General features: G+C 49.4%; 1 protein-coding gene across 1 annotated transcript in view; it reads left to right on the top strand.

Moving 5' to 3' along the window:
* Positions 1 to 13,055, top strand: part of LOC119395745 (serine/arginine repetitive matrix protein 1) — a 70,686-nt gene that overhangs the window by 46,073 nt on the left and 11,558 nt on the right. Inside the window, exon 2 of the mRNA XM_037662748.2 lies at positions 6,367 to 9,015. Within this exon, the coding sequence (XP_037518676.1) occupies positions 6,727 to 9,015 (2,289 nt within the window). The 5' untranslated portion in view covers positions 6,367 to 6,726. The remainder of the gene's footprint in view (positions 1 to 6,366; positions 9,016 to 13,055) is intronic.

The raw sequence follows: 13,055 nt of genomic DNA, 5'->3' as shown, positions 1-13,055 counted from the left end.
GCATTTAATAGACAAATTTGTGCTTTTGATGGTTTGATGAATTTCATTTTGCAATGTAATTAGCTTCAGTTGATCTTTAGACATTACATCGCGCGTTTCCTTTAAACGACTCGAAGGACATGAACATAGTGGTTGCATAACGGAGATTTTAAGGAAACAAAGATATCAACTTCCATTACATTAATTGAAGTACCTACTGGCCACCCTTTCAGTTAACCTTTCACGTGTCTTTTGTACATTTAACATGTTTTTATGTCTGTGGTGTACGAGTGAAAAGAGTGACGTCATTTTTTAAGTCTATCCTCGAATGAATGTCCGTTCGGAAGCTGCGCACCTTCCTGTTTGTCTCCAGTATATAAATGTAAAAAAAAAATCTAGACCAGCATGACGTCGCTAACTCTCCAGGCGTGCTATAGCATACGCTGTGACGTTCATAGTTCAACTGCCCCTGCATGAAACTCTGTAATCAAGTATCTGACAATCAATGAAGTCCATAATAATGGGAGCTCACTGGCGCAGCCAGAGGAGAAAGGAGGGTGTTCAACCTCCCCCCCCCCGCCCCCGCATCCCTGGAATTTTTCAATTTTGCATGCGTATCTCTATACACGCACACATACAAGCGCACGCACGACCGTACGTAAAAGGCAGTTGAACACTACACCCCCCCCCCCCCCCCCCCCCCCCACCCCCAATCCCGAAAAAATATCTGGCTACACCCTTGTGGGACCCGTGCGGGGCCCGTAACGTCATATTAGGACTTCTTTCTTTTATTTTTTGCGAGTGTACGTACGTTCTTTGCACCTTTATGGAACTCTAACCACGGCCGTCTCGGAGCCCTTTATAAAAATAAATACAGCTCAGGAGCGTAAAGTTCGCGGCCATAATGTTATCCGTTGGGCATTTGCAATCATGTTGTGGTAGCGGGGTTATTGTGTTCGTATCCCCCTGGGCTCTGCCCCGTCACACGTGAAGGCCGCTACGGTGCTTGCTCGTAATTCTCGTCACTCGCGCGTCGATTAAGTGCGCGGGGAGTGTCCCTGGGAGCAGCCGCTGAAAGGCGAGAAGAATGCCGAGGCCGTCGTTCGCAGATTGTTTTGTCAGGCATGTGCGGATACAATTTAGCTTTCATGTTGCTCGGCTTGTGCGTGTAGCATTCCGGCGGCGGCACCCGTGCTTCGGGTCAATGCTGCTATGGGAAAAATAAGGAAAAAAGAAACGCAATACGCTTGAGAAAGAGCGTTTCTTTCACCACGTGTTGGCACTCCATAAAGACGATATCTCGCCCGCTGATTTCTCGGGAAGGCCTTTAGCACTATATGCGAATGTTATGGGCTCCATAAAACAGTGCTCGACGGCGGCTGAGCTGAATCGTTTCGATAAAGTGCACTAATGCATGACCGATGAACCTTATTCAGGCTTTAAAAACCGCCTTACTCAATGCCTTCGAGCCTGTAAGGTATTTTTCAATAAATAAACAAAAGCAGAGCCCCCTTTTCAAAGTATTAGGCCTGTAAATAGAGACTAAACAAGTTATTTTTTTTTTAATCAGATCAGTTCACTGTTGCTAACTATCCTCTGCCGTCAGTATAAATGCAATAAATAACTTCTCTCGAGCTCCCCAACTTTTCTAACAGGCGAAAACAGTACAACTTCTTTCTTTTTTTAGAAAAATCTCCTGCAGAAATTGAAAAAGTTTCTCGCATCTAAATGCGGCCGCGTTTACATGGAGGCGAAATGCTAGAGGCCCGTGTACTCCGATTTAGGTGCACGTTAATGAACCCCAGGTGGTCGAAATTTTCGGAGCCCTAAACTACAGGGTCCCTTATAATCATATCATGGTTTTGGGACGTAAAACCCGAAGTATTATTATTATTATTTCAGTCTCAGTTTACTATTCTTTAGAAATTTTAAGCTGAAACGTGCCTTTGTCCTTCAGTCTTTCCACCTTTGATCTCGCGTCGACGTTAGCTATTCGTTAAAGGGTCGTTCTGCCAGACCAACATGTGCTTGCACTCGTACGTGCCGAAAACACCATCGAAACGGAATCACCTGCTCGCCTCCATCGCCAGCAACCCTGATCACACATCATTCAAAACTGCCATTTTGAACGTGTGATATGCCACTCCGTTCCGTGACACCGTGATGACGCTTAGTGTAATTAAACCTTAATGAAAACCAGCAGATAATGAAGCCAGGAAAGGTATAGGGGGCGTTAATTGTACTGTTTTATGTGTATTGTAACAATTGTGATATAGACTTGATGAAAGGATCCGAAGGTCGCAGGGTTCGTGTCCCTGCCAGCGGCAATTTGTCTTTTCGTCCACTTTACTTTCTTCAAGTCTTCCTTGTCTTCATTATTTGCTGGCTTTCATTAAGGTGGTGTCAAACAACGAAGCGAGCCCTCAAAAATTCCCTTCCTTTGGTTTAATTAAAGAAACGTAAATAAATAAACAACTAAAGTAAATATGGCTGGACTAGTCTTCTCCTCTTATCATGCATGCAATGAAGCAGTTTATAATAACCGCGCAGGGCGCACGTCAACAGTAAGCAGGCCCATTCGTTGCCCTGACGAAGGCAAGTCCTCTTATCGAAATGTCGGCTCCAGCGATACTCGCGGTTCAAGAATTATTCATCACTTCAAGCCTTTGTAAGCTTGTTCTGTCGCTGAAAAGCAGGGATGTCACGATGTCGTAATCTACTTTGTAGAAAAGCCATAAGGCGAATTTACAATGCATTATTCAATGTAGAGCCGGCCAAATCTTTAACTAGCGTGCGCAGCGGCGACTTTTCTGTGTGTCAGCGCCACATGATAGAACGAAGTTGCAAAAAAATTGTGGGCATGCACTTGCGCTCAACCTTTAAGGAACTTAATTCAGTCATATGGTGAACATACACAGAAAGAAATTGCTGCTCGCGCAAAGATTTGGTCGACTGTACATTATACTGTGCTCTAATGTGGTGTACGAGCACCAAAACTAACATAAAGCTCATATGTTAGAGAAGAAGACTATTCGCTATGTGGGAAAATCGACACTATAATTGAAGCACCAGAGAAGCGTTCTCTAATTATAACGTTATTCGAATTGATAACCTATACAATCATCGTTTATTGCAAACTGCACGACATTCTTCAGAATTTGCCAGGAAATACGTGAAACAACTGGCATCCTCGGAGCGTCGTCGCATCAATGCGCACTCAAGGAATCCTGTGATATGGTCAATTCCGTACTTCAGAACTCACTATAAACATCAGTCAATAATATATAACCTACTATTTAATTTAAACAAGTACAATATTATAGATAACTTCCGTGGAAAAGAACTCCATTCATTCTTTCATTCTTTATTTACTTGTAATGTATCTGATGCAATTATTATTGTGCCTTGTGCATTGTTATGACTGTACACTGTGCAACATATTTCGTTTTCACAGCAATTGTCAATATTCTAAATTTCGGACTCATGCTGCGTTGTATGATGGTGTTTTCTTGTTTTTTATAGCTAGCATTGCTAAAGTGATGTTGTATAAAACTCATCATGTTGAAATGTCTTTAATGTTGGTAATTTGCCGTGATGGAAATGATGTCCGTCTCTCCGCCTTCTTGTTTTATTTGTTCTAGGCTCTCAGTAATTGCTATTCTGTTCGTAGGCGAATTACAGCGATAAATCATTTTACATGTACACCCACTGCTTGCTGTTGCTCTCTTGTCGGATCTTTGGGTTACGTCAAGTTTCGTACTTAACTTTTAGCCCAGTATGGCCATGCAGCACGCATACTGGTAAAAAAAGTTCGGCAGATCACACGTACCGTGGCAGTCGATGTTATGCGAAGCATGCAGCGGGAAGGTGACTGTGGCGCAATTTTTTTTTACTGAGCGACACGTTACAAAATGACGCTAAAAATTTGTATAAATTTTATACGCACACATATATGTTGAAGAGCAGCATATGTGTTATATAACCAGCTGTTTACGGTTGGGGAACGCTGCCAATGGCAACGTGGGTATTACCAACACCACAAGCGGTAAGCTGATGTGTAGTGCTTAGACGTTTCCCGAGAACGCACGCACGTTTCACGAACCCGTGTGCATGTGTTGAAGTTCTTGACAATTCTTGAACAAGGGCATCATCACCGTGATCAATGAGCACCGGCAGCTGGTCATGACTTCTTATAGGATCCGGTCGTGATCGTGGTGACGAGGGGTCCACGTGTAGTGAGGTATGTGGTATAGTAGAGTTGTTGGAATTCATGGATGTCTCGGTCATTTCGTCGACAAATTGTTTGTCGACAGAGCCGGCGACATGTCCGAACCTGAAGCCACACTTCGCGTTGGTGAGGCGTAGGCCGTCCAGGCTGGAAGGCGTGAATAGTGCTACGTAGACCAACATCAGAGGATGGTGTTTGTCGTATTCGTAGACTGCCTGGGCGTATGTGCCCTACGTAGCCTAGCCTACAAAGCGGCTGTCAGTCAATCTGGCATCATCCTCGGTCAGCATGAGGCCATCGCCCAGCCTCGTAAGAAATGAAGAAGACACTGCGTCGTTCTGGTGGACGAAGTGCACGGTGCGGTGATGTGGATATCATATGTAACATTCGTTAATGTATTCCTCCGGGTTCGAGCAATGCTTCATTATAGCTTGCTGAATCATAGGAATAAAAACGTAATGCTTATTAGACTGCTATAAAAGCGGACCCAACACTACAACTACAGACGTTAATGTGATATGACGCCTGTATTGTAGGAGTACATGTCGTAGAAATATAATGTAGTGTTTATTGTTTTCTTGTAAAATTAGATAGCAAGCAACACAACCACAAAGACGTTGCGCCGATATTACGCCTGCGTAGTCTGTTTTTTCCAACTAGTTTATAGACCTGGCGTGGCTCAGTGGTAGATTACCTGATTGCCACGCAGAATGCTTGGGTTCGATTCCTGCTGGGATCTTAATTTTCATACTTTCCATTCGTCCAGTCAACGCTGCCGATGTTCGTTTTCCTTAACGCTCTAGCGTTTAAGTTACTAATGCCTGTTCTCGCAGCTCCTGGGTAGATATAAACTGTCAATCACTTGTGGCGCATACCCGTACACCGCGGCCCGTGGTAAACGGGTATGTGCCACACGTGTCTGGTGGAAAGGGTTTGACGACGTACGCGACAGGATTTTCACGTTATTCATGTCATGACCCGACAATCACATTCGTCAAATCCTCTTACCCTCCTATGCCAATTTTGGTCTACACCAAGTTAAGAAGGCGACCGTGAGAGCACCCAGACGTAGGCGGCTAGATAGATAGATAGATAGATAGATAGATAGATAGATAGATACGTAGACAGAAACGCTCAAAGTGCCAAAGGTTCGCTAAGAAATGCTTCGCATTTAAAACAGAGTCTGTCTGATTTGATACTGCAGAAGCAAAAACTCACACGGGAGGCTGGCTATAATGCCGGCACCAAGAGGGTGGCTTCAATTTTGTGGAGCAGACTTCTAAGAGATTCAAGCGTCGAGGCTAATTTAGGCAAATTTAAACTGGTGCAGAAGAAGTGGGAGAACAAACTCCAAGCTAACACTTTTAAACGCAATCGGGAAAACAACAATATATATGCCATACTGTATAGCAAGGTTATGTGGTCATTACAAATGCAAGTCTGTGGTTGTTGTGACCGGTATCTAGTCAGATCGCTTGCGCCAGAGAAAATAGCTGGGTGTTTTGAACGTATTGCTGGCGTCAGGCTTGCTCTTGAAATTTACTTAAGGCAACAGGGTAAACACCGGATAAAGCATTTCATTCGAAGCACTCAGTGGGTTTTGCAGACGCATTAATTCGGGTCACGGCGCACGATAAGAAACAATAAAGCAATTTACACTGTCCAGGCGGCGCGTAGACTCCTAATGTCACCCGGAGCACTCGCCCTCGGCGGCGTTGTTTACGAAGGATAACTTTCGCTTCGCGAAAGGGAAAGTGAGCGTTCCGTAAGCAGGACCGGGGCAAAGGCGGTCACGGTGCGCGACAAGCGCCCGTTGTGTCGCCCTCTTTCCTGGCGTCGCGAACCTCTTTCCCGGGCGCGCACCTGCTCTAAAGTGCCAAAACTGCACTCGCGCTGCAAAAGCCAGTAACCGCCATTCGACTGCGACTTAAAAAACGAGCGCGTATTCCACACACAACAAACAAACGCGTCCTCTGGTGGCAGCGACTTCGTCGCTTCCGCCAGCGCGCGCGCGCGCTTTTCCACGGTCGTGGGGGTGTACAGCCGCGATGGGGGGGACCGAACTCATTGTTATGTAACGCGCGTTCCAGCTGGTCGCACATTTTCCCCCGGCGCGCCACTTTTGCCCGTCTCCATTTCCTTTCTGGCTCTCACCGCAGGAGCAGCCGCATACCCGGCGGACGACGGTGGGACCGTGAGAGAAGATGGCTCGCAGCCGACACCGCCGCCACCAGTGCCGATAAGGAATCTGGAGCACACAAACGCCGCCGCTGGAGGCCCTGAGGGAACGCTGCGCCAGCGAGCGGCTGTCCGCCGCCAGGCACCCGCCGCGGCGGAATAGCTACGCCGTGCTGCTCTGCGCTTGTTGACAGTGCGGCCGCGCCAGTGACCAGTGCAACGTCCCCGGCTTCTGTTCAACAAACCAGGCCCCGACTAGGTGTGTCTTCGGGCATAGCGCCTGAGAAGCAGGGCGCGTTTTGTGTCTCGTGCGCGGTGTGTGTGCAGCTCGAGTGTTTGCGATGTCGGCGGTGCCCCAGACGCGCGACGTGGCCATGTTTGAACTGGGTCTCAGGGACTACGGCTCCAGCTGGACTCGCCTTCAGGAGGCCCTCCGTGTGCAGCAGCAGCTGTACGGACCCGTGAAACAGGAGGAGGTGCCGCAGCCGAGTCCACCTGCCCGCTCGGACGAGGGAAGCGAGGAGAAGACTTCTTCCAAGGGCAAGTCCAGAGCTGGGCTGATCGGGCTCATCACTAGAAAGAAAGACGGCAAGAAAAAAGATAAGAGGTTGTCTAAATCACCCGAAAGGAAGGCTAAGGAACCTTTATCGGAAGACGACGTTTCGGCAAAGCCCGAGTCTTTGACGGAACGCTCGTCTCTTAAGAGACCCGTACGCAAGGAAATGCCTAACTCGTTCGTTCGGACACCGTCCATCGAAAAAGGAGTGGATGTTCCTGACGCGCCAGTGGATAAGTCTCAAAGCCCAAAGTCCTTCTCGCGCATGTCCGAAAACTTTGACTCCGACGAGAGGCTATCGACAGAGGACTTTCGTAGCAACGGTGACGCGGGAAGTCCCGCCGATGAATTTCTGGTCAACGGAAACAGGCGACAGGAGTCCCCGGCAGAAAGAGAGTCTCGGGGACTCAAGAACGTCTTTGTCGACGACGACCACGGCGGCCAGCGAAAAAGCGCGCGAGCGCCCGTCAAAACCCCCAGGGGAAACAAGGGGGCAAGTCCGCCTCGCGACCGAGACGAGGTCGTCTACAGAAGGCCTCGTCAGAGGTCCTTCCGGGAAGACTTCTACGGCGAGAATGGGCACGACGAAAATTTCAACCGTCGAGAGCCCCAGCGTCGACCGAATGATCCTCAACACAGACAACGATCGTCGAAGCAACAGTACAGCTTGAGCGATCCGCCTTCCAGAGTCGAGAATGGCGATTCTCTCCCGGATCAGTCATTGACCAAGCCTATGGACGAGCTGGAGCCGATTCGCCCATCAAGGGAGGTTGATCGTGTAATGTACAGGCGGGAAGTGGTTGAGCAGCCCAGAGGACAGTCGCATTCAAGACCCGCTGTTGACATAGAGCCGCACCGGTCTTCCAGAGAGGGCGATAGAACCAGCTATCGACGCGAAGAAAGCGAACCTCGGAGAGGGCGCTCCTTGACGAGACCAACGTCCGACATAGAACCCCGTCGTCCTTCCAGAGAAGCCGAACGGGCGAGACACTCCCTCACGAGACCCAATTCCGACATCGAGCCGCATCTTCCACCCAGAGAGGCCGAACGGTCCAGTTATCGTCGCGACGAGAGAGACGTCGTGAGGGGACACTCGTTAACGCGGAACGAAGCCGAGCTGCAACGGCCGTCTAGGGACGCTGAAAAAGCGGGCTACCGCCGTGAGGACCCCGAAGCGCACTCAGGCCGCTCGGTCGCGAGGCACGCAGGTACCGGCGACGTCGAACTCCATCGTCCGACGAGGGAAGCCGACCGCGCTGTTCACCACCGGGAGCAGCACGGACAAACACCGAGGGGTCATTCGCTAACGAGGCCCACCGTCGAGACCGAGCCCCACCGCCCACCGCGGGAGGTCGACCGCGCAGGTCCCACGCACCGTCGGGAGCTATCGCCTTACCGGCAGGAAGCGGACGATTACAATGACCGCCGTTCGAGACGGCATGACTACGGTGAAGCGCGCACCAGGGGTGACGAATCACACTCTCGAATACGCGACTACAGTCCAGTGGAGAGGCGCCCCAACGGCCGCCTCGAGTCGATGTCTTTTAAAAACCGACCACAGGTCGATAGAGAGCCCCGCGTGTCAAACAGGGCTGACAGGCAATCGCACATCTTCAGGGAGGACACCGCAGAAAGGAACAAGGATCACGACGAGTGGAGTGACAGGGATGGCCGCCAACAGCAGATGCCGCCGCAGCATCAACGCAGGGACGTCCGTGCTGACCAGGAGCCCAGGAGCCCGCCTCACACCCAGCAGCAACACCAGCCGGTGCAGGCCACCGATAGCAGCGTGCGGCCGCTGGGCTGCACGCGTTGTGGCGATCGCGTCTATCCCAAGGAGATGGTGACGCCCAAGCCGGGCGTGCTCCTGCATAGCGGCTGCTTCAAGTGTCGCGAGTGCGGCGTCAAGTTGACGCTGCAGACGTTCTTCACGAACCAGCGGGACACGCGGGACACCGACGTCTACTGCCGAACCCACGTGCCCCGCCTGGGACCAGGAACCGTGGACGGCAATGCTCTCAACATCCTCACCAGCAAGAACAGCCGGGAGATAAAGTTCAGCCGGTACCCCAAGGTGAGCGCCTCTCATTTGCTTCGCAGACAGTTTCTTATTCCTGCTGTAAGTCGCACATGATCGGTGCGTGGAGTATAATTGAGGTCAGTTGCAGCAATACCTCCGAGAACGTAGTACATATCCCGAGGCAGCGCTTCATTTTTGAACACGCTGAACTCTGCTCGGAAAACTTCGTAGCCTCATTGCATACACCGTGAAAAATTATAGTGACGCCTGCGCACCATTAATATTGCGAATGCCGTCTATCTTTCGTTGTCCTCTTGCTAATTTCCCGGGCCACGCCTTTACATGCCAGGCCTTGCGCAGTTATTGGGGCGCAGTAATTCGATCAGGCACAATAGGAAGGTAAAAACGTACGAAACGCACAGATGCGGTTGCTAATGGACTCTTGTACTAAATGACTTCCGCGCAGCCGTTGCAACTTCATCTTCGTGATGAAGAGAATTGCAGAAAACATGAAACGCCGCATCAGGAAGGCAGCTATTTATCACATACTACGGCAGCAGGTCAGGTCGACCTTTCACATTGCCACAGCTATATTTCTCGGAAATGAAAGTCTAATGTATCAATAGTGCCAGAACAAAAAGATAAAAAGAACAACTTTTCGAAGTAACACCTGCGGATTAATATTAGGCAGAACTTGACTTGAAGCTCTCCGCTAGGTAATAGAGCTTCGCCCCTGGAAGACTCCACGTCGATTGAGGTCAATGAAATGCGAGAAACGAGCAGCAGTATGTCTCACTAATGTGTCAGCAAACGCGTCGGTCGGCTTTCGGCAAATTCCCCTCGAGATTTCTGTTTCGTTGAGCCCCACGCCAACGCCTTTGAAATGACTCTCTGAGAGCCAGTGTGCTCCATACTTTGCAAATTACACAAACCGAACAAGAAAAAATTCGGCAGATCCCACGTACCGTGGGAGTCGATGTATGCGAAGCATGCGGCGGGTAGGTGACTGTGGCGTAACTTTTTTTACCGAGCGACACGTCACAAAATGACGCTAAAGATTTGTATAACTTTCATACGCACACTTATATATGTTGAAGAGCCGCATATGTGTTATATAACCAGTTGTTTACGGTAGGGTAACGCTGCCAATGGGAACGTGGGTATTACCAACACCAGAAGCGGTAAGCTTATATGTTGTGCTTATACGTGTCCCGAGAACGCACGCACGTTTCACTAACCCGTGTGCATGTGTGCCAGAAGTTCTTGACAGTTCTTGAACAAGGGCATCATCACCGTGATCAGTGAGCACCAGCAGCTGGTCATGACTTGTTATAGGATCCGGTCGTGATCGGGGTGACGAGGGGTCCATGTGTAGTGAAGTATGTGGTATAGTAGAGCTGTTGGAATTCGTGGATGCCTCGGTCATTTCGTCGACGAACTGTCTGTCGACAGAGCCGGCGACATGTCATGTTGGAACCTGAAGCCACCCTTCGCGTTGGTGAGGTATAGGCCGTCGAGGCTGGTAGGCCTGAATAGTGCTACGTAGACCAACATCAGGGGTTGGTGTTTGTCGTATTCGTAGACTACCTGGGCGTAACTAGCCTACGTAGCCTAGTCTACAAAGCGGCTATCAAGCAATCTGGCATCATCCTCGGTCAGCATGAGGCCATCGCCCAGCCTCGTAAGAAATGAAGAGGACACTGCGTCGTTCTGGTGGACGAAGTGCACTTTACGGTGCGGTGATGTGGATATCATATGTAACTTTCGTTAATGTATTCCTCCGGGGTCAAGCAATGCTTCAATATAGCTTGCTGAATCATAGGAATACAAACGTAATGTTTATTATACTGCTATAAAAGCGGAGCCAACACTGGAACTACAGACGTTAATCTGATATGACGCCTGTATCGTAGGAGTACACATCGGAGGAGTATCATGTAGTGTCTATTGCTTTATTGTAAAATTAGATAGCCAGCACCACAACCACAATTGACGTTGCACCGATATTACGTCTGCGTACGCTGTTTTCCCAAACCAGTTTATAGACCTGGCGTGGCTCAGTGGTAGAATACCTGATTGCCACGCAGAATGCATGGGTTCGATTCCTGCTGGGATCCTAATTTTCATTCTTTCCATTCGTTGAGTCAACGCTGCCGATATTGGTTTTCTTTGACGCTCTAGCATTTAAGTTACCAATGTCTGTTGTCGCCGTTCCAGGGAAGATATAAACTGTCAATCACCTGTGGCGCATACCCGTACACCGCGACCCGTGGCAAACGGGTATGTGCCACACGTGTCTAGCGGAAAGGGTTTGACGACGTACGCGACAGGATTTTAACGTTATTCATGTCATGACTAACGTTATTCATGTCGTGCACTTTACGGTGCGATGATGTGAATATCATACGTAACTTTCGTTAATGTATTCCTCCGGAGTCAAGCAATGCTTGAATATAGCTCGCTGAATCATCATCATCATCATCATCATCAGCCTGTCTACGCCCACTGCAGGGCAAAGGCCTCTCCCATGTTCCGCCAATCAACCCGGTCCTGTGCTTTCTGTTGCCACGTTATACCTGCAAACTTCTTAATCTCATCTACCCACCTAATTTTCTGTCTTCCCCTCACGCGTTTGCCCTCTCTTGGAATCCAGTCAGTTGAATCATAGGGATACAAATGGAATGTTTATTAGACTGCTATAAAAGCGGAGCTAACATTGGAACCACAGACGTTAATCTGATATGACGTCTGTATCGTAGGAGTATCATGTATAGTGTTTACTGCTTTCTTGTAAAATTACATAGCAAACACCACAACCACAACTGACGTTGCACCGACATTACGCCTACAGAGGCCGTTTTCCAAACCAGTTTATAGACCTGGCGTGGCTCTCTGGTAGAATACCTGATTGCCACGCAGAATGCTTGGGTTCGATTCCTGCTGGGATCCTAATTTTCAATCTTTCCATTCGTCGGGTCAACGCTGCCGATGTCGGTTTTTCTTAACGCTCTCGCATTTAATGTCTGTTCGCGCCGTTCCTGGGTAGATATAAACTGTCAATCACCTGTGGCGCATACCCATGCACCGCGGCCCGTGGTAAGCGAGTATGTGCCACACGTGTCTGGAGGAAAGGGTTCGACGACGTACGCGACAGGATTTTCACTTTATTCATGTCATGACCCGACAGTCGTATTCGTCAAATCATGTTACCCTCCCATGCAAATTTTGGTCGGCACTAAGTTAAGGAGGCGATCATGAGAGCCCCCAGACGTAGGCGGCTAGATAGATAGATAGATAGATAGATAGATAGATACGTAGATAGAAACGCTCAAAGTGCCAGAGGTTCGCTAAGAAATGCTTCGCATTTAAAAACTCTTGAATTAGACTAGACTCACTACACACTAATTCTTGATGCCCATAGCGCGCTGCTGCGAGCAGCGCGTCTACCAAGCTGGTACGGCGATATTTATTTCTCCTCTTTTGGTTCCTTTGTTTCATAGCAACCTCCGAGACCGAGGCACTGGTAGCTGGTTCAAGGGCCCTAAAACACCGTTCCCTTCATGTTTCGCGCACTTAGCACGGATGGCGGCTCGGCACTGAAAGAAGCGGGCGCTGTTTAACGTCGGCGCCTTTTATAAGCTTCGAGGAAGACAACTCGCGCATGGCATAATCGTTTCCGGGCAGTCTTTCTTCGATGCCTACTTCTCCGCACTGGCCCGCCTTGGTCCGTTAAAGCGTGTGCCTCTGCACTTTCACTGTTTACGGTTCCCCTCTCCCATTCAAGCTTGGGTGATTTTTATCGCCTCGCTGCGAACTTCTCCTTGCGTGCCGCTCCCACGTTGTTGCGCTCTTTTGTTTGTTCCGTATTATATATGCGTTGCGTTTGAGCCTTCAGGGGGTGCTGCAGGGTGTGGGAAGGTGTTACGCCGTACGTCCCCCTTTTACGCTGTCGCTGAAAGGGGTCGCACGCGACCCGTTTTTCGCGTGCGTCTATTTACTGCTCCGCGCACAAACGACACACAGCGGTTGGCTTGAGAAGCACGGTCCGCGGTGGTTCTTCAGCGATATGGAGGGCCGCCGAAGCTCGCGTTGCT

The sequence above is a fragment of the Rhipicephalus sanguineus genome, chromosome 6, assembly GCF_013339695.2.
Source record: "Rhipicephalus sanguineus isolate Rsan-2018 chromosome 6, BIME_Rsan_1.4, whole genome shotgun sequence".
Taxonomy (NCBI): domain Eukaryota; kingdom Metazoa; phylum Arthropoda; class Arachnida; order Ixodida; family Ixodidae; genus Rhipicephalus; species Rhipicephalus sanguineus.
Note: the sequence above shows the minus strand (reverse complement) of the source record. Positions and strands in the feature narration are given on the sequence as shown.